Source organism: Eupeodes corollae, chromosome 2 (assembly GCF_945859685.1).
Source record: "Eupeodes corollae chromosome 2, idEupCoro1.1, whole genome shotgun sequence".
Lineage (NCBI taxonomy): Eukaryota > Metazoa > Arthropoda > Insecta > Diptera > Syrphidae > Eupeodes > Eupeodes corollae.
This window is the reverse complement of record NC_079148.1, coordinates 132,614,115-132,636,574: the sequence shown is the minus strand read 5'-3', so window position 1 is coordinate 132,636,574 and position 22,460 is coordinate 132,614,115. Positions and strand designations below refer to the sequence as shown.

The 22,460-nt window shown below is 33.2% G+C and overlaps 3 protein-coding genes across 4 annotated transcripts; 2 read left to right on the top strand and 1 right to left on the bottom strand.

The window, feature by feature from the left end:
* Positions 1 to 426: 426 nt before the first annotated feature.
* Positions 427 to 1,233, top strand: LOC129945683 (ADP-ribose glycohydrolase OARD1). Its single transcript, XM_056055537.1, has 3 exons — positions 427 to 628; positions 702 to 876; positions 1,059 to 1,233. Exons 1-3 carry the CDS (start codon positions 513 to 515, stop codon positions 1,209 to 1,211), a joined length of 444 nt encoding a protein of 147 aa, XP_055911512.1. The 5' UTR covers positions 427 to 512; the 3' UTR covers positions 1,212 to 1,233.
* Positions 1,166 to 19,185, bottom strand: LOC129945681 (ADP-ribose glycohydrolase OARD1-like). 2 transcript variants are annotated; one of them, XM_056055535.1, is made up of 4 exons: positions 2,650 to 2,714; positions 2,499 to 2,558; positions 1,426 to 1,748; positions 1,166 to 1,361 (listed from the first exon to the last, which is right to left on the bottom strand). In XM_056055535.1, the coding sequence occupies exons 2-4, from the start codon at positions 2,551 to 2,553 to the stop codon at positions 1,215 to 1,217; spliced, it is 525 nt and encodes a 174-aa protein (XP_055911510.1). In that variant the 5' UTR covers positions 2,554 to 2,558; positions 2,650 to 2,714; the 3' UTR covers positions 1,166 to 1,214. The 2 variants fall into 2 exon arrangements, with proteins under 2 accessions (XP_055911510.1, XP_055911511.1); XM_056055536.1 differs by lacking the exons at positions 2,499 to 2,558; positions 2,650 to 2,714 and adding an exon at positions 18,908 to 19,185.
* LOC129945680 (uncharacterized oxidoreductase YjmC) lies at positions 2,714 to 20,878 on the top strand. Its single transcript, XM_056055534.1, has 3 exons — positions 2,714 to 2,858; positions 19,523 to 20,484; positions 20,547 to 20,878. Exons 1-3 carry the CDS (start codon positions 2,714 to 2,716, stop codon positions 20,703 to 20,705), a joined length of 1,266 nt encoding a protein of 421 aa, XP_055911509.1. The 3' UTR covers positions 20,706 to 20,878.
* Positions 20,879 to 22,460: the final 1,582 nt, after the last annotated feature.

The window sequence follows — 22,460 nt, the reverse complement described above, 5'->3', positions numbered from 1 at the left end:
ACAAAATGTGAGTTTATATACGTTTGAAGACATATTTCCACACAAATTTTTAACAAAACGATAGCAATATAGTTTCCATTTGATTTATGATACATACTATTACTTTTCATTATAATATATTAATAAATTTAAGAAAACAAATTTATTCGTCGTGAAAAAAATTATAGTTGATACGAACTGTCAAACTTTATTCGCGTTCCACATTATCCACACTCGCAACGAATAAAATAATCGCGCGTACTTAACCTAAAAAATCATTCTTGTTTTGGTTTCTGTGGTGAATGGTGTTCGGCTGTGGCTTTATTCGCAACGAATTAAAAACTCTCATGTGAAAGAAACGTCAAAATCGACGAATATTCGTCGTTGGTTGTTAGTGTACACATGTGAATATTGTGAATAGGCACGATTGTGAATATTAACATTCAACAAAAACACAAGACGTCAAATTCAAAGAATAAAATTGCACAAATTTAAAAACCTAGTTTAATTAATTTATTATTCCATAACTAAAAATGTTTAAAATAACAGAAATAAGTGGAAATATTTTCACTGCAAGTGAAGAATTCTCTTTAGCTCATTGTGTGGGCGCCGATCTTAAAATGGCCAAAGGAATAGCTGTTGAATTTGTGTAAGAAACATGAAATGTTTGTCCACTTACCACTTCTTGGTCATATAATGTAAGCAATTTAAATTTATTATAGGAAACGTTTTGGCCAAAAGGAACAGTTAATGAAGCAAAATGTTCGCAAAGGAGGTGTTGCTGTTCTCAAGGATGGTTATAGATTTATTTATTATTTAGTTACAAAGGATCTCAGTTACCAACCCACAACCTACGAGACTATGTATTCGTCACTTCATGCAATGAGGACACACATGGTCAGTTGAGTTGAGTAGATTTAATTTAATTTCGAAACTATAAGCGATCGTCAAGAACCATTGTAAGGGTATGACACTTTGAACAATAGTTCTCAGTATTTCTACTTACAGGATTCTTTACGACTGCCACTGATATAATTTTTTGAGAATCATACAATTTCATTAAAATACCTACTTTTCAGCTTACCAACGGAGTTAACAAACTGGCAATACCCAGAATTGGCTGTGGAGTAGATAAGCTCAATTGGACCAAAGTTAAGTCACAAATAGAAGAAGTTTTCAAAAATGATTCAATTGAAATTGTTGTTTATAATTATATTCAAAATAAAAATTAATATCTACTTTGGTACAAAGACATACACGACTATTTCTATCTCCTCATTGCCAAAAACGCCATTCAGTTCGGCACTAACTTTATCCCATTCAAGGCCATCAATACCGCAACCGATTCGAGGAATAGCTAACTTTTGGACGTTGTTTTTCTTCTACAAAAAAGAAAAATTAAAAAAATAAATCAAGAGTTATAAAACATTATCACAAATAACTTACCATATGATCCCTCATTTCAGTTAAAGATGATCGCAGACTCTCATATGTCGGACTTCCATAGCTGGCTGGTTTTGTAACGAGGTAGTATATGAAACGATTCTTATCTTGAAGTACAGCGACACCTCCACTACTGATTTTTTGGGCCAATAATTCGTTGACTTGTCCGTAAATTTGCTTAAATTTCACAGCTATTCCAGCACCCATCGCAAAGTCAGCTCCAACACAATGGGCTAGCGAGTATTCTTCTGGAGCTGAAAACAAATCTCCTTCGACTTCGGAAAGTTTGAGTTTGGTACTAGCCATTCTGAGTTGGTGTTGAATCTCTAGAAAATTCAAGTTTAAAAATTGGGTTTAACTTCTCAAATTTGTAATTTTTAGAAGTTCTTTTTTAAAACAAGACGTCGGTCTATGATGTGATATTAATAGAATATAGGTTCTTCATTTAAACTGTGGCGTATGAGCAATACAATGTGATCTACGGACGTGGTCTCATAGTTCTCGATATTAAGAATCGTAAAGAGGAGATAAAAAAGTTTAGTTTAGAAATAAATTTTCATAAAATTCAGGGATTAAATTTAAAATATAACTGTTTAGTTTTTTAAACAATAACTAACCTATAATTGCAAAATAAAAACCTTCCAAACAAACAGCTGGTAGTTATAGCTTTTGCGTTTCGATTTTGTTTATAAATAAAAAAGCTTTACACACATCTTGACAGACCTTACGCCTCATTTGGCATACGCAGAAGCAGTCCAGCCGACAAGTAATGTTTTTGCAAGTTAGTCTCTCAGTACCTACACTCATTTTACAAAAAGATCCACCAAATGAAAAGTCATTGTTGATTTTAATCTAAAGAAACAAGTTTTTAAACACCAATTTTTGCATTAAAAAGTGAAATTTAACCACCAAAACACACAAAAACCTCAAATTCAAGTACAAATTAAAAAAAATAAGAAGTAATAATACAGCAGACCTGGATGCATCTATTTGCAAAAAAAAATGAAACCTTCTTTTGTGATGTAACATTAAAATTCAGAGGAAACAATAAATGCACAAGAATCAATTTTACTTACGCTTAGTGTTGGAATAAATCAATTTTGAAGTCTGCACAAGAAATCTTGAGAACATTTATACTAAAATTGTTAAAAACTAAATATACATACAACAATTTTCTCGATTAATTCGCTACTCTATTAAAAAATCTTTCTCGTAATTTGTATATACCTATCTTGAACTTTTGTGGGTAGCTACACTTTGGCGTTGTCGTTTAAACAGCTGATTTGCAGAAATGTCACTTAAATTGACAGCAAAAAACATGCTTTTTGTTAGCAACATTTTGCCGGTTGCAACAATAAATTTGCAGCGGTGTTTTTATCGATGCAGTTTCAAAAGTACAACAAATGATATGTTGGGGAAGAGGTATTTATTGACAGGTAAGTGACCGGAAGTGTAATATTTTGTTTTCAAAATAATATTTATGTATGTAGAAATTATAAAGCGCGGGAAATATGAGAATTAATATTTGTTTTTGATCTGCATTCATGTAAAATTATAAAAATCAAGGACTGTATCGCATTTACCTAATATACAAAATTAAAAAAAAAACATAAATTAAATTTAGATTTATTCATTGAATGCATACACAGTAAGACATACATCTTATAATATTAGTGATATGCTAAAATACAAAACATAAAATAGTTAACAGGCTACTTCAAAGATGAATTTATATAAAATTTTTGAGTTTAAACAAAATTTAATTTAATTTAATTAATAATCTCATTCTTTAAATTCAAATTGATTTATTCAGTTAAAATTACAATTAGTATATAATATTTATGTACATATGTATATTTATACAAATTTTAGTAGTTCAGTTCGTTATTTAAAATCATCTATATATATAAAAGAAAGTCGTGTTAGTTACACCACTTATAACTCAAGAACGGCAGAACAGATTTGGCTGAAAATTGGTAGGGAGGTAGCTTAGAGCCAGGAGACGGACATAGGATACTTTTTATCCCGTTCGACAGCGTTCCCGTGTGACTTGACATGAAACGTCAGTCACTATAAAACGTGGTATAACAAAAAAGAATCAGACTTGGAATAACAAAACGCAAATGCCAGCTATGTAATTGACGTAAAATGACAGCTATGTAATGACGTATGGATGACAATTTGATATTTGTAAGAAATCAATATTAAAACTATTTCTATTAAATAAATAATTGAGAAACGGATTGAAGTGAAGTGAAGTTTAATTAAAAGTGAAGTGAAGTTTAATTAATAATGCCGCGACCAGCCTGAAGCTCTGGACCGTACACTTAGGAATTTTAGAACTGAGTAACGTGCGATGAGAGGTGTTGTGATACTGTTTGCAGGTGTACCAAGAGGTATTAAATCGTCGTTTCTGTGGACTTCTGTCAAACTTTAAAGATTGACCACAAATATGCGCGTACATTTGGGTGGTGATAATAATGCAGCACAATTTTCAAGAACTCTTTTGGATATAGGAATTGTAAATATTTTAAATAATGATGGTGAAGTACTAATAGAACCAACATTTGCTACTAGCGTAACTAGACAAGATGAATTAAAAGCTAATGTTTACGCGTCGCCCAAATTTCAGAAAAAACGGATGACTGGTAACGCGAACGAGTGATTTTAGAACCTAAAAACGATTCTGTTCCAAGCATAAATAATAAAATTCTTTCAATGTTTGAAGCCCATCAACAAACTTATCTTTCTATTGATAATCTGACTGATGATGCTATTGATATTCCAATCGAATTTTTGAATTCTTTGAATACATTAGAACTTCCTTGGCATAAACTAGACTTGAAAATTGCGGTTCCAATAATACTTATGAGGAATTAAATGCACCGAAATTATGCAATGGTACTAGATTACGGATAGTAACTATGCAGGGGAAAGCGATTAAAGCTAAAATTCTTTCCGGTTCAGCTCAAGGCCAAAGCGTTTTCATTCCCAGGATACTGATGATTACTAACGAATGCCCTATAAAGCTTTGTTTTGCTATGTCTATCAATAAGGCACGGACACTGAGGGTTGCAGGCATTTATATCACAAATCCCTGTTTTACCCACGGACAATTTTATGTTGCTAGCTTCCGTGTCAGCTCGGCAAAAAATCTGTATGCTTACAAAAAAGTATTTTAACCATAATAGAAATATGTATAGAGATACTTTATAAAAATTATTAAATAAAAAAGATACAATATAAGAAAATAGTAGTTTTCATCCTAATTTTTTATATAAAATAGTTGAATACCTCCCGGGTGAAGTCGGGTAAACCAGCTAGTATAATATAAAATTCGTATATATTAATCTCAACTCTCAACTTTATGCGAGGTTCTTTGAAAATTAGGCACTTTGAAAATGACTTCGGAGTTCTAATCGAAACCTAGTTTCTCCATTTAAAGTTTTCAAGTTTCTAGGCAGAAGATTCCACAGACGAATAGCGTAAACAAAAAATTGTTGTTCAGAGGTACGACAGGAATAATGAGGGTGCATAAGCATTAAGGATCTGCTTGAGGAACTGAATTGAATCCTATTATATAAACTAGAAGGTTGTTGCGTGTTTATTATGTTACAGAGTAGGAGTAGAGTCCTGTACCGCATGAGATGATCAAAGGAAAAGTTGTAAATTTGGTGTGAAAATTCCGAAATACAATCAAAACGACGTAGACCAAAAATGTAGCGAGCTATGTTATTAAAGGCGACATTCAATTTTCTTCTAATGTTGGCATCACGGTTGCTAAAAACTTCGCAACCATAAGTTAATATTGGGATCACAATCGTTTTGGCAATCATCATCCGAGTGTTCAAGGGCGTAAAATGTTGTGACGACCAGAACATTCTAAGAACCCCATAAACCTTATACCCACCGCCACATTGATATGGCTGTCCCAAGTTAGTCTCCTGTTAAACAACATGCCTAGATTTCGCGCATTCGATGTAAATTCAATTGGTATACCATTCAAGCGGATGCTTGGAAAATACTCCAGGTTAATGGCTGATTTATTGATGATAACACATTTTGACTTGGTAGGATTTAAGAAAAGACCGTTATTCTGAGACCAGTTTGATATTTTTCCGAGATCTTGGTTGATAGTATAAGCTCCATCTTCTATTAGCCCCAGGGGACAACTATAAATCAACTGTACATCATCAGCAAACATTTGAATCGCACATCCCGAAATCTGAGTTGGTATTTCATTAATGTATAGAGAGAAGAGAAGGGGATCCAAAATAGAACCCTGGGGAACTCCTCTGGTTGTGGGAAGGAATGGCAACAATTTGTTATTAACCGACACCGCCTGAAATCTATCTTGCAGATATGTTTTTATCAACTTACCGCCAATGGAGACAAACCATAATAACTAGAAAGTTTCTGACATAAAACGTGATGTTCCACCGTATCAAAGGCTTTTGAAAAGTCTAGTAATACTAGAAAAGATACAAGGTTATCATCTAATGCCAATCTTATTTCTTCAACTACATTGACTATTGCTGTAGTACAACTGTGCTTCTCACGAAAGCCAAATTGTTTACTTGACAACAAGTTCTGTGATCTGATATGGACATTCAGCTGTTTTTGGAGAATTTTCTCGAAAACCTTGGACAGGAAAGGTAATATGGAGATGGGCCTGAATTCATCCGTGTTTCGACCCTTGAGAATTGTAATGATTTTTGCCCTTTTCCAATCATCAGGGTAAACCCGTCATAATTATAGTGTTGAAGATATGGGTCAAATAGGTTAAGATGTATGGTAAAATTGCTTTCACAAAAACTGGATGTATGCCATCGATTCCAACCGCACTCGATTTGATGCTAAGTAAGCTTTCAACGATATCTGTATTATCAATACCAACAGAGTCAAATGACATACCTTGGTGAGAAGTATTAAGAGATTCCCGAGTAAGTGATGAAGATGAGTTATGAGAGAGATGTGGAAAAGGAAGCGAAACAAAGTTTTGGTTTAATACATGAACATCTATGTTCCCATTATACTCAATATTAGATCTACCTACCCCTAATTCTCTTAAATTTTTCCATAATTGGCGTTTGTTGGCTGTTCCTAACTTTAAACTGTACGCTTCGATTTTAGCGGATCTAATTTTAGCATTTGCTTGGTTACGAAGAGTACGATAGGTTTCGAAGTGTATTACAAGTCTATATCTCTTCCACTCACATAACATATCTCAATAATAACCTTCTTGGAGTAAAACCTATTTCTTTTCGAATAATTTTCCCACTTTTTTTCACAAAAAATATTGACCAATGTAAAAATAACATTCACTAAAAATTCAGAATTATTAGCCGTGTTTTTGTTGGTATTCCATATATAGTACAGTGAGAAAAATTATTCGCATTAGTCCAGTTTTCATATTTGAAAGTTGATACAATTGAATATTTGCCAAAATAATTTATCAAAAAATTCCAAAAGAAAAAAACTAAATTCAGGGGTAAAATCGGGTAAGATGACTTTTAATAGTTGAATATGAAATATTCAGAGTTTTAACCAAACAATTTGACATAAAATAAAAACTTCCAGAAGGGGCTTTGTTCGTAGAATACTACATTAACATGTGGTGTTGAAGCGAGCTTGAAACTCGTCTCAACTCTCTATATACCTGAATCGAATTGAAATAAGCTTGATTCGGCCGTGGATCGGAGTCGAGTCAAAATTTTTGAAGAAAAACCTGTGTGGAGGAGTTGGTTTTACAGAAAATGCATTGTGGTCCGTTTATTTGAATGTTCGTGTATAAAAAACATATAGTTAAGTTTTAATCAAAATTGCACATGGAGTAGGTAGCATTTTCTTATATGGTGCTGAACTATTCAGTTCTTCATTGTTTAACACGAATCAAACTGTCTCACTTGCATTTCATAAGAAACATTGAAACACCATTTGCATTTTAGAAAGTGCTGTCAAACTTAATCATTTTTAAATCTTCTTGTGCGGTGGAAACGCCAAAAAGATTTATTTAATCTAAACTGAGATAAACCTTTGGTGAAAACATAGCAAAACTTATTTATATTTCTATTGTTTTCTTTTGCAAAATAAGCTAAGTTAATCCATTTTCATTAACAAAACTAAATAATATCAACAGTAACAGATTGATTTTTTCCCCAATGGAAAATACATGATTTCAAATTCACAACTACTCAACGAACACAGCCACCGAGATATTAATCAATATCAATCGTACCAACATTAAAGAACGAAATCACATAAGATTCGGGATACCAATTTTTGTCGTCCATATCTGATAAGAGAACCAGTAAAGATATCAACTTCAAATTAATTTTGTTTTACAGATAAGAACATCAAAAGATGCAGAAAAGATTTTCAAAAATATTGAGTTGGTGTGTTTTTGTTGGCCTCAAATATCTCACAAACCAATTACACTAGCGCCTTCAATTAGTATAATTTTGAAAAAAAAATATTTGCTACTTCGAATGTTTCATGATCAAAAAATGATATTATCTCCAGAATAATTTTATACAACAAAGAATAACGTTTTTGGCATTTGGACACAATTTTTTTTTACAAAATAAATACAAAAAAAAGTTGGTAAAAATTGATTTTCGACTTGAATATTTTGGCAACAAATATCTTTAATTCTTTAAACTAGTTTTATTTTTTAGTAAATACCTAATGTTTTTATATTTTACACACATGTTTAGAAAAATCAAAACGACTGCTTTTTTATAAAAAATAAGAATATAACAAAAAAACTACTCAAAATTGGTAAAAACTGATGTTCGATTCGAAGGAATGTATTGAATTCAAAATAATTCCATTCTGTTTTAAATTTAGTACTAACGTAAGTTAACATTCTTGAGAAAATCCAATCAATATTTTTTGAACATCAAATCAAAACTTTAAAAAAATGCTGCTATAATTGATAAAAATTGTCTTTCAACTGAAAATGTCAGGAACAAAAACAGATATTGAAATCAAACCTATTCTATCATATGGAAAATATAGTTCCTAACTTTAAGTTATTTTTTAGAAAAATTCGATTGTGAAATTTTTTAGAAAACACGGAAACCTACAAAAAACTGACAAGAAATGGTTTTAGACTCAAGTATTATAAAAACGAAGAAAAATATTGAGTTCAAATTTTTGAAACTCAAGCTAAATATTGGGCGCATTCATAAAGCTAGTGTCTACGTAGTCAAAATTCCACTAGCTTTGTGAATGCAAAACTAAACTACAAAGCTAGTCAATCTGGAACTGTCATATTATCAACAAATGCAAATATAATAAAATAAGAAACATTTTTGATTTGGTAACTTATCTTTTGTGTTTTTAAATTCAATAAAATCAAATTTAAGACAAATTTTGAATGCTTTGTATTTGTATTTAAATACTGAACGATTTAATTCATTTTGAATACGTGTGTCTCTACCGAACAGCTGATTGTGAAATGTCAAAATCATTCTCCACTAACTTTGTAGCCGAATTATTTATACTGCGTCAAAGGGCAAATGTCAACTACTTTTGTAGTTAGATTTAGCCAATAAAAATCGTTTGACTACGTAGCCACTAGCTTTATGAATGCGACCATTGTTATAGCCCTTTTTTATGGTTTGGCATCATATCATGTGTCTAACTAATTTTGTGGAAATAGCATTTATTCAATAAAAACTTAATCTCGAATTTCCATTTTCTTAGTACCCTGAAATGTATAGAATTTTTGAAAAGGTAGTTGCTAGTCTTACAATTAAATTTAATCTCGACTGAACTGACTGACAAATTGACTCAAATTTTGTAAATTCCTCTGACCCTATAACTAGAATTTTCTTAACACTAATATCTTTATCAATTCATCAAAATATATTTATAAAAATATTATATATATTCCATCTTTAAAAATGGAGTAGCAATCCAGTGAACTAGAGCAAAATGAATTCATATCTTATCTTGTCTTTGATATTAAAACAAAAAAACAAGAAATTATTTATCGCCCAACAAATGAAAATATTTTTGGAATAGTTATGATATAAAAAAGGAGAGGATTCAGGTGTACCCTAAGATCTTTTTTAGGCGGTATATCAAGGGGGTTTCAAATAAATAAATAAAAAAAAAACGATTTACTTAGTTACAACTGTCAAGATATTATTTTATTATGCATAGTTATGCAAACGTGTTAAACTACGTACGACAAGACACTTTTAAAAAAACCCCAATCAATTTATCACCACTAAAAAACCTATTTGCTTAAGTGGATATTCATAATTATATACTGTTCGTTTTTTTGGTATGTGAGTATTTGTTTCTAGAAAACGAACAATTCTAGTCAATTGTATTTTTGTGTTGACACCGTCAAGGATTAATAAAAAGAAGTAATTTATAATTTACAATAAAAAGAAAATGTAAAGTTTTTTTATACAATTTTGTATGTTGTTATTATGATCTTTCATGATGCATATTGCTTCACCCACTTTGTCACAAAGTTCTTTATACGTTTGAAGTTCCTCCATAACAACTTCTTGGGTTGAAGCAAGAATAGTTGCAGGTACGACTGAAATAGGATCATAAAGTGAATAGGTTATAACATCAGCATTCTGTTGGCTATGTTGTTCATCTTTTTCAAATTCGTCCAAAAAATCTTCAATTTGAATTTCATTTTCCATATTTTCGAAACTTCTCTTTTTGGGTGGATTTAATCCAAATGATTTTGAAGAAACAAACAAACTGGAAAATGACTTCTTCAACAGGAGAGAATGTTAGTGTCCTACTAAACGGTGATTTTTTAAGAGCTTGAGAACTTTAAAAAAAAAAAACGCATACAATTTGCAAAATCTCATCGATTCTTTATTTGAAACGTTAGATTGGTCCATGACACTTACTTTTTGAAGATAATTTCATTTAAATGTTGACCGCGGCTGCGTCTTAGGTGGTCCATTCGGAAAGTCCAATTTTGGGTAACTTTTTCGAGCATTTCGGCCGGAATAGCCCGAATTTCTTCGGAAATGTTGTCTTCCAAAGCTGGAATAGTTGCTGGCTTATTTGTGTAGACTTTAGACTTGACGTAGCCCCACAAAAAATAGTCTAAAGGCGTCAAATCGCATGATCTTGGTGGCCAACTTACCGGTCCATTCCTTGAGATGAATTGTTCTCCGAAGTTTTCCCTCAAAATGGCCATAGAATCGCGAGCTGTGTGGCATGTAGCGCCATCTTGTTGAAACCACATGTCAACCAAGTTCAGTTCTTCCATTTTTGGCAACAAAAAGTTTGTTAGCATTGAACGATAGCGATCGCCATTCACCGTAACGTTGCGTCCAACAGCATCTTTGAAAAAATACGGTCCAATGATTCCACCAGCGTACAAACCACACCAAACAGTGCATTTTTCGGGATGCATGGGCAGTTCTTGAACGGCTTCTGGTTGCTCTTCACTCCAAATGCGACAATTTTGCTTACTTACGTAGCCATTCAACCAGAAATGAGCCTCATCGCTTAACAAAATTTGTCGATAAAAAAGCGGATTTTCTGCCAACTTTTCTAGGGCCCATTCACTGAAAATTCGACGTTGTGGCAGATCGTTCGGCTTCAGTTCTTGCACGAGCTGTATTTTATACGGCTTTACACCAAAATCTTTGCGTAAAATCTTCCATGTGGTCGAATAACACAAACCCAATTGCTGCGAACGGCGACGAATCGACACTTCACGGTCTTCAGCAACACTCTCAGAAGCAGACGCAATATTCTCTTCTGTACGCACTGTACGCATTCGTGTGGTTGGTTTAATGTCCAATAAAGTAAACTGAGTGCGAAACTTGGTCACAATCGCATTAATTGTTTGCTCACTTGGTCGATTATGTAGACCATAAATCGGACGTAAAGCGCGAAACACATTTCGAACCGAACACTGATTTTGGTAATAAAATTCAATGATTTGCAAGAGTTGCTCGTTAGTAAGTCTATTCATGATGAAATGTCAAAGCATACTGAGCATCTTTCTCTTTGACACCATGTCTGAAATCCCGCGTGATATGTCAAATACTAATGCATGAAAATCCTAACCTCAAAAAAATCACCCTTTAGGTCCACCTCCTGTTCCGTTATTTTGTTTGTAGCAGCCTTTATCCTCACGAAGCGTTTTTGGACGGTCCAAGATCAAGTATAATCTGCTTCCAAAATTCATTTATTTTTTCTTTACTTTTTTTGAGAAAACCTCTTGCGATTTCAGGATTTTCCTGCATCTTGTTTAGCAGCCTATCGCTATGATTTGCATTTATTGATTTGGTCAATTGTAAAATTTGTTGTTCTTCTGTTCACCTAAGTGTAAATTTTAGCGCCAAATGACATTTCATTCCGCCCGAATTGAGTGCTCCCAATAAGGGAAATCTTTAATATATGATTTTTTTTTCGCCCGAAACTCACAACAGGCGAATTGAAAAAAGGGATTTTTTTTCGGGTGGAATCTTCTTCACGTGAAGCTCACAATAGAACTGAATATAAAATTATTTCGTTTTTTGTATTATCATAGACTAACTAATTATTATTATCTTTTTAATGTTTTTAAAACACTTTAAAATAGGGGTTTCCAATAATCTGTAATTTTGAAGCTATCAACACTTTAGATCGGGCAAGTTCAAACTAAAGCCATTACTAAAACTACGCCCCCAATCCGTAGAAGATAAAAAATTAATTTTGATTGCAAGGAAACTTGACCGCAATACTTCTCGGAAAAGTGATTACAATTTCCCACCGAAATCTTTTAATTCAAAACATTTAGATATTTTCCTATGGGATAGAAATGAAATTCTCCAAGTTTACCACGATAAGCATCCACAAATATTTAAATTGGTCATAAAAAGAACATGGTGCAGATCAAAAACACTCTATAGAGAGTGTTTTTGGTGCAGATTTTTATTTTTCTTAAGTAAACATTGTTTTTTTTTTTAAATAAAAAAATTAAACCTCTTTTTGGAAAACACTGTATAATAATCAAAATGAAAGCAAAAGACCAGAGCTTTAAATGTGAAAGGTATTGCGATTGTTTCCGAGTTTTTGAACGTCCTTTAATTTGTTTTAAAACTCATATCAATTTTGATCCATTTTAGAAGCTATTGTTTCAAGGCATTAGCAAACCTTCATACGCTCATGAGTGCTTTATTCTGTTATCATTCATATATATTATGAAATACACGAATCACACCAAAATGTGTCTTCGAAGATTTAAAATATTTCAATTTGTATAGAAAGTTCATCAAACTGAGTGCTTTGTTTTCAAGTTCAAGTTTACACATTTTTAGAAACATGCAATAAAAATAAAAACAAAAAGCTCGAAAGCTTTTAAAATGATGCTTATTGTATTTTGTATGCATATAGCCTATCTCTTACTATGCAGCTAACTTATATTTATTTAAACTTTCTCTGTTTTTTTTTTTAAACTTAAATTTAAATTGTGATGACTGGTCTTGACGTAGAATAAATTATTTAATGTCTTTTATTTGATCCTAGTTTATAAATAATGGTATATATTAATATAATAAATATCTCATATTTATGATATTACTTTTTATATTTTGTTGATTTGTGTTTTGGAATTTTTTGATTTTTTGTACAAACGTAATTAAAATTCATTAGTTTAATAGTGTTTAATTTAGAAAGCAATACCATAACCGATTTTAACTATAATTTGTTTTGTATTTAATTCAGCAACATTCAAAAATAGGTAGTCTGTCTTGACTTTGATTTTTCCTTCGATTTTTGTTTACTTTGTTTTATTCAATTTAGAACTTAATTAACGAATCTATTGTGTCTATGTACATAAAAACCATACTGTCTGTGTTGTTTGATTTAATTTTCAAATTCTTATTGTTTTCTTTGGAATTTGAACAAATTGAATCAAATTGAAAAACATATAATTTATTAAGAAAAATTAAAAATCAAGCAAAAGCATGAACCATACAAAAAAAAATTACATAAAAAAGAGAAGCTATTCGTTTAAATTAATTCTTTAGGACTGATAAGAGATGTTGAACTGAACTTATATGAATTGGAACTGTTCGTGTTTAATTCGATGAAATACACTTAGAAGCTTCAAAAGCAAGAAAACCAATACTTTGTCTAACAAGATTATATACTCGTAACACAAATGAAGATCTTTATTAAAATTTATGTTAGAAATTGTAGTTAATTTGTTTTAATAGGATTATATTCATTAAAAATTGTATTCTTATTTTTAATAATGCCCCAAATTAATTTTAAACTTGATACATTTTGAACGGAGTTTCTTTTTAAACACGTCCTCTTTGTGATGATTTAAGACTTATTTTAAGAGGTTTTTAAACCTCTACAAAAAAGATTTCACTGGTCCACATAATAAGGTTCTTTAAGTGAATTTTTTGTATGTTCTCGAATAATTCTTTTTAGAGTTATGCCCCTATTACCATTGGCGAGTATTACCGTTGGCGAATTGAGAACTTAAATGTCACTTTTCGAAGATTGATCTCACTCTATTGTCGTTATCGAATGTTCGTTGATTTGAACGTAATTCGTGTTATTATTTGTCGAACATTCATATTGTGTGAGAAAATGTCGAAGCTTATGTAAAAGAAATGACAGAAAATAACACAATGTAAGTTCATATGTATATTTTATTTCTTTTATAAAATAAGATGAATCAATGCATTTTTATTTAGCTGCAAGAGAACTTAGCACTAAAAGTTAGTCAAACTGATGGAATCGAACCCGAATGTAACGAGAGGTGTTGGAATATTGACACTAATTTGCTACAAAAACTTAGGTACTATCATCGCGTTTAAACTGTAATATCGTTTTCTGCTAAGATACTGATGACACAACTCAATCGGACCAATGATTCCTACATATGTTCCGTCAATACATCCTATTACTTCTGGTAACCTGGCCGTTAAATAAAATTAGTTTCGTGCGTTTTGTTTCTCATCTCTCATCGGATGACATGTTGAGACTAAATTAGGTTGAACATAATTTGTCTTCAATTGCAAAAAAAACTTCTTTAAATACTAAGGAAATCGAGGATTGTGACAGGCATAACTCAAAATATTTTCCTACGCTGCTCTGATAACTCCCACTAGCAAAAAATCTAAGGGCAGACTCTAATTTTAGTATAGTAGGGATTAAGGAGGTTCTTTCAACTTGTTTAATACGAATACACACGCTTCCTTATTCAGTCAAAAATATGATCTGAAGCTTAAGGACTTAATTAGAATAAAAATAGAACTTCCAGTAGGAACAAAATATTTGTTCTACTTACAGATTATTACGAAGTTCCAAGAAACAAGAGTTGTCTCGAATATTCTTGCGCAGTCGAAGCATTCTTACTTTTTCCTGTAATTTTCGTTTTCTCCAAAAAAAAAAAGGAAATCTATGTTGCTTATCATTTTGGTTTATTTTGTAATTTTATTAAATATGAAAATTATCAATTAATGAAATTTCATGAGTTGACTTTTATCTATGTCTTTTTTTTTGTATGGTAGCACTGAATTTCGAACTCGAATTGTCAAGTTCGCCAACCGTAGTCCGTCAAATGTGTTATATGCTTTTCACAAAAAAAAATGCCAAAACCAGGTTTTCGGCAAAAAGTTTTCGAAAACCCGAAAATAGTTCACAACGAACATTTACACATTTTATTTGACATTTAAATTTGTTTAACACCGGTTGTCAAATTTTGTATTGATGAAAAAAACAATTCAGAATGAGCCGCCGAACTTTCGATATACTCTGCAATGAACTATAGGATCTGGAAATGCAAGATAGAAACTTTAGCCTTATGTAGGTACTTTATAGAGTTGATTTTCAGGAAGGTAAAATTTTACACGAGTTCCAAAATAACGAATGGGATCCAGTCATTGAGTAGTTTAACAAACGTTTCAATACGAACATACAAAAAACTCCAAGTATATCACCACCCCTCGTCTCGGATGCGGATAGAATGAAAATATCCACGTACTTCCTTTCACACAGTGAAGATGTTCCATATGGTATGTATTCTCTCAAGATTCAATTTTTTGGAAATTCTTGAAGTGAAAACATTCTCCTAAGGATTTTTCTTTGCCGTCGATAATCTTTTCCTATGCTGTGATAGAGCAGCATATCAGCGCAGACAAGGCCGTAACACTAACTCGTCTCGAAGAAGGGTTTCAACTGAAGTTCTATGGACATCGGGCGGGTAAAATGGGCTCACGACATGAACCAACAAGAACTAGCAGTTCGCTTGGCTGCAGCTATCCTCTTTGTTAACTTCAACCTGTCAGAACAATTCACCAAATAGAAGCTAATTGTGTAGAAAATATACGATCAAATCAATAAATAACAAGACTGTTACAACAAAAATAATTTTATTTAAAACATTTTCTTTTTTTTCACAACAAACTCAATCTAAAATACTCCTTATGACTATTGCTTCTGTTGGCCAAATGTTTTCAGAATCGCCATGTATTGTGGCTGTCAAAATTCTGAACGATTTCGTGTGGGCCTTTATGACCGGAGCAGAAAAGGTCAATTCAGTTCAATTCGCTAATGAAAACATCTTACTTCGAACGTTCGATTCGCCAAACATAATAGGGGTATTCATTTTTAGGGCTGATTCCGGATTCAAGCTCCGATTTTTGCTTCTTATAAGTACAATATTTCATAATAAAAGATATACAAAGCATGGCTTTATAAGCCCTCTCCCCATTTAGGCGTGAAAAATTATGGTAATACTTACAATAAAGTATTATACATTTTTTTAAAGACAACATTCTGTTCTTTTAGCCAGTTTTTAAATCAAGTCAAAACTATATACATATGTATAGTTTTTCAAGAACAAGAAGACATAAAATTATCTAGTTCTCAGTTTTTTTTTATTAAAAACAAATAAGAGCAATAAATTCTAAAAAAATAATAGTAAATAATAATAAAGTTTTGAAAAATTACACTTTACACCTTTTTTTAACTTGTTTTTGCCCAAATTTTTAGTTTAACACAATTTTTTCAAAAACTATACATAGTTTTTAATTAATTTAAAAACAGGCTAATAGACAGAAGTGTTGGCTTTAAAAAAATGTATAAAACTTAGTTTTATTAGTATTACAATATTTTTTAATTAAATTTTTGTAATGGGTACGATTTGTCAAATTGAAAATTTTGACATTTCTCGACGTTTCAAGGTCCCTAGAGTCGAAATAAAAGATTTTTAGAAAGATGTCTGTGCGTACGTGTGTACGTACGTTTCTACGTCCGTACGTTCGTACGTTCACGACGTTTTTTCGTCTTCCATAGCTCAAGAACCAGAAGAGATATCGACTTCAAATAAATTTGTTTGTACAGATAATAAGGCAGAAAGATGCAGAAAGGGCTCTCAAGAAAATTGCGTATGTGGTTTTTTTACCATAGCAGTTTGAAAAAAAGGTGAACATTTTGGTTAACCCTAAATATCTTACGAACCGAAAACGCTAGAGACTTGAATTAAATTTTATATAATACCAAACAGGTATATTTTTTGAAAAAAATCAATATAACGTTTTTTTACAAATCAATAAAACTGAAAAAAAAATTTGTCACCTCCAAAATTTTACGACTGAAATATGATTTCATCTCCAAAACAATTTTGTGCAACGAAGAATAATGTTTTTGACATCTGATAAAATTTCGAATTGACAGTTTTTTTTTATAAAAAATATAATTCTAAAAAAAAAACATTACTCAAAGGTGGTAACAATTGAATATCGATTCAAATATCTTTTCAAAAACTTAAAATTTAGGCTTCGAACTTATTTCATCTTATAAGAAATATTGTTTTCAACATTTTTGTACAGAAAATAAAACTAAAAAAACAATACTAAAACTTAGTAAAAATTTACTTTCGACTCAAATAGCTTTTCAAAAATTCAAAATATTGGCTTCAAACTTATTTTAATTTACAGAAAATATTGTTTTCGATATTCAGGGATTTTTATACAAGAATCCAACAGTCCGTTTTTTCATAAAAATAAAATCTACAAAAAATAGTACGAAAATTTGTTAAAATTGATACGAGTACATATAGACTAACTTTTAAGCAAGACAAATCGACAGACGGGATGGGAAGTTATCAGTGTGGGTCGCATCCCATCCTCTTTTTTTTTATATTTAACCTACCTATTTTTATAAATTTCCCCTACCGCCTAAAAGGGTGGAAATAGACCCCCCTCCCATAGTAAAACAATGCTTGTTTTTAACTGGTATGTAGAAATCCGTCATTAAAATTTGTCACCTGAGTTATCGTACTCTCCGCTTTTTAATGTATTCCATAACATTGTTTTTATACCGTTTTGAGTTTTTCTGTTGAGAACCTTTTAAGCATATACCTAAATGGTAAAATTTTTTAGGTAATTAAATATTCCTTTAACGATCTATATTAAAAAAAAAATTATAAAATGAATTAGTCATGGCAAAAGGAAAATGGTGCTTACGAGTAAAGGAAAAAAGAAGTCTGATTTTGAGAATGAAGTCAAAAGTGCGGATGGTAACAGACATTTCTAAGTTGTTAGACTGCTCCAGGAAGCTGGTTTATAATTCCCTACGTCATTTCAAAACCTCCGGGCTAGAAAGATAACTAAAAATGAAGATAACATTATTTATAGGTTATCGACCACGGATAACGGTGAAACACGGTGGAGGCAACGTTATGGTCTGGGGTGCTTTTTCATGGCACGGAGCGGCGTTGTCCCCATCGTAAAAATTGACACCAAAATGGACCAGAACGTATACAGAGATATCATGTTGGATCATATGATACCCTACGCAGAAGACAATTTGCCGTTATTATGGCGCTTCATGCACTACAACGACCTAAACACACTTCAAAGTTAGTGAAGTGTGCCTTCAAGGTGAAGTGTGCCTTAAAGGTGAAGTGTGCCTTCAAAGTTAGTGAAGTGTGCCTTAGAGGTGAATAAAATCGAAGATTTGAAGTGGCCAGCACAATTACCCGATCATAGCCCGATCGAAAATTTGTGGAATGATGTTGAGCCAAAAAAAACAACCAATTTAACAAAATTGTGACAGGAGAAATTTCCATGGTATACAATTCCAAAGTCACGATGTGAGGCTTTGGCTGAAAGTTTGCCAAGCATTGCTTCTGTACTGCAAAATAAAGGGTTCCCTACCAAATACTAAGAAAAACTTAGAATTGCTAAATTCTTGTCCACCACTGTATATATACACATATGTATCCTTCTCCATAAAGACAGTGTTATCGGTTTTTATTTTTGATGTAGCCAATAATTTTTCTGGACTTAAAATGCTGCGTAACTGAAGGCATTCAATCCAAGAATATGTCATCTTTGAAATTTGCATCCTCACACTTAAATGTAGCTTGTATTCAATTTAGTGTGAAGAGATGCTAAAATACGTCTTAAAGCTTTATCGGATTTACAATTTCGTCATCACTTAAAATTAAAAACAATAAATCGAAAAATATTTTACTTACCCCTTTGAGGTCCACAATAATGTGACTTTAACTCCAAAAAGCACTGCAAACTCCCAAGTCTCAAGTCAATTTAAGGCATCGCATCGTTCCATTAACGGTTTAAATTTGTTAAAGTAAATTAATTAAAAATAAATGAATTTCAAAATGAGTGTACACCATTCCAATGAATGTACACGCTCACGATTTATTTGTATTCTGCCTATAACGTGTTTATTGCAGATACTTAACAATAATTTATAGCAAACAGCCCCCCACTTGTTGTGGTATCTAATTAAAAACAGAAATAAACATTTAATTGTCTATCATTTTTGCAATAAAATTTCCAAAACAAAAAAAGTAACAGCAACAGAGAAATAAGTGAGAGTCTTTTTTGAAGAGGGTTTCTATCGGGGGGGTTAAAAGCCCTCGGAAACCTCTTTTCGGTTTATCTCTTCACGGCTTATCATTAGCTTTTTAATTTTGGACACAATTATATCATTGCTTAGGTGTATACTTCGCGATCTTGACGTTGAAGTTGATTATTTCAGTTCATCACAATCTGCTTTATTGAATAGAGTTATTAATCCTGCATTCCTCGATTAATTTTGTTTTGTTTGCTTTAATTTCGTTTTGCAGATACTCAACATAAGACTAAACATTTCGCTACAATGTCTGCCAGTGCTCCTAAGCCCAATCTTGTTCCTGTAGAAGAGTCTCGAAGATTCATGATTGACTGTTTCAAAGCGGTGAAGGTGCCGGAGGATCATGCAAGAGCAATGGCGGATCTTCTTGTTGCAGCCGATCACAGGGGACATTTTAGTCATGGTATGAACCGCCTTGAAATGTACCTTAATGACTTGGCGATCAATTCTACAAATGGATCTGCAATCCCGGAAATTATCAAAGAGACTCCGGCCACAGCATGGGTTGATGGAAAGAACGGCCTTGGAGCAGTAGTGGGTAATTACTGCATGGATCTGGCCATAAAAAAAGCTAAAACAGTGGGCGTTGGCTGGGTATGTGCAAAGCGTTCCAATCACTACGGAATGGCCGGTTGGTACTCGATGCGAGCAATGGAACATGGTTTGGTTGGAATATCAATGACAAACACATCACCTCTTATGGCACCCACTCGGTCTAAGGAAGCCGCTCTGGGAACCAACCCTTTGGCACTTGGTGCTCCAGCTAAGGACGATAAGTTCCTCTTGGACATGGCAACGACAAGTGTGGCAGTAGGTAAAATTGAAATTCAAAGAAGAAAAGGTGATCCCATTCCAAATGGTTGGGCTCAAGATCCAGAAGGTAAGGAGACCAACGACGCTGAATTGGCATTCAACACCGCCTGCCTCATGCCATTGGGTGGATCGGAAATAACTTCGGGATACAAGGGATACGGCTTAGGAGCTGTTGTTGATATTCTTAGTGGTGTTATGTCTGGAGCAAACTATTCAACGAAAGTAAGAAAATGGACTCATGCTGGTGCAGATTCTGAGGCCGATTTGGGTCAAGTGTTTATTGCAGTGGATCCGAATTGTTTTGCACCAGATTTCGAAGACAGAATGGTTGATTTAAATAGCAGGCTAAGAGGATGTATTCCGGTGGGAATAATATATAATTTTTGTTTGGGACAAAATAAATATAAAACAATTTTTTTTTCCAGACTGATCCGTCCAAACCAGTTCTTGTGCCTGGAGACAAGGAAGACTCTACAATGGAGGCTGTAAATAAAGCTGGTGGCATTCAATATCTTGAAAATCAACTTAAATGCTGTGAGGAACTTTCCAAGAGGCTAAATGTTAAGCCCATGAGTTTTATCTAAGAAAACAAACTATAGTGCCTATGATGTTAACAAAGTTATTTAAAAACTTGCATTTTCAAAATTGATTATTTTATTTGTTTGTATTAAGTTGAACTGTTATTATTTCTTGTTGCTTTTTGTACTTTAACACGGACTGTGTTATTTTTTTATTAAATAAATTACTTTAAAATTTAGTTTATACATTATAAAGAAAAAAATTAGAAAATGTAATCCAAAGCTAACATTCAGAGCTATAAGAAAAAATTATCACAATTAACGGTAGGTATTGGTTATAATTTTACCATTTTTGACAGATCTTAATACTGGATATCTAAAAATGACTGCGTTTACTTTTTACACCACTATAAGATAATTCCTAGCAAGCAAACAAAATTGTTTGTTTAAGATTAAATAGCTAGGTTTGGTTTTGTTAAGAAGTCCAATTGATTTTTTGGTAAGTGTTTATAAAGAAGCCTTTTCTAACTTTTTAAGTTCACTTAAATTGATGAAATTTAGCGGACTGTATAAAGAGGTAGCCAAGGTAAGGCTACGGATATCCCGATCCAAGCCAAAACAAGGAAGTACTGTGAGAAGATTCGACGTTAGACGGCTACAATCGCAAGAGACTGCCATGTCCTTTTCCGATCGAGTCTCTAGTAACCTCCTAAGGAGTCCTATGCTTCCTGCATTAAGCATTGAAAACCAGTGGCAACATTGCCTTGCAGCCATCAGAGATGCCGCCTCTGAAGTGCTAGGTTTCACACGGCCACCACAGCGAAACCCCTGGTTTGACGACGAATGCCGGCAAGCGCACGCAGCGAAACAAGAGGCATACAAAACGGCGCTGCACAAAAGGACTAGAGCTGCTCGCGAGCTCTACGAGCAGAGGAGGAGAGAGGAACACCGGCTTCTTAGACGGAAAAAAAGAGAGCATGAGAAGCGCGCGATCGAGGAGATAGAGGGATGTCACAACAGGAATGAGGTTCGTAAATTTTACCAAAAGGTAAAAATAACCTCCCAAGGGTACCAGCCGCGAACCGAAGCCTGTAAAGACGATCAAGGGAACATCGTAGTAGAACCACAGTCGATGCTGAGAATATGGAAAGATCACTTCTCCAAATTATATAACGGCGATGACGAACCGAACTCCGCTGTAAGGGAGATAGAACCACTCAACCTCGGCGACGCAGATCAACAATTCCGCCTACCCAACCTTGACGAAGTGAAGATAGCTATATCTAAACTTAAGTCAAACAAAGCTGCTGGAGCTGACGGCATCACCGCCGAACTATTCAAAGCAGCAGGCGATGACTTGGTTGGGAGCATGCACCAACTCATCTGCAAAATTTGGTCGGAAGAAAGCATGCCCGATGAGTGGAATCTCAGCATAGTGTGCCCGATACATAAGAAAGGAGACCCTCTAAACTGCGCCAACTACAGAGGCATCAGTCTCCTTAACATTGCGTATAAGATCCTCTCTGCCGTATTATGTGAACGTCTGAAGCCATTCGTCAACAACCTGATTGGTCCTTATCAGTGTGGCTTCAGACCAGGAAAGTCCACTATCGACCAAATATTCACACTACGGCAGATCTTGGAAAAAACCCAGGAGCTTCAAATCGATACCCACCATCTCTTTATCGATTTTAAAGCCGCGTATGACAGCATCTATAGGGAAGAGCTCTACCGAGCAATGTCTAGTTTTGGCATCCCTGTCAAACTTATCCGTTTGTGCAGAATGACGATGGAGAATGCACGCTGCTCTATCAAGGTCGG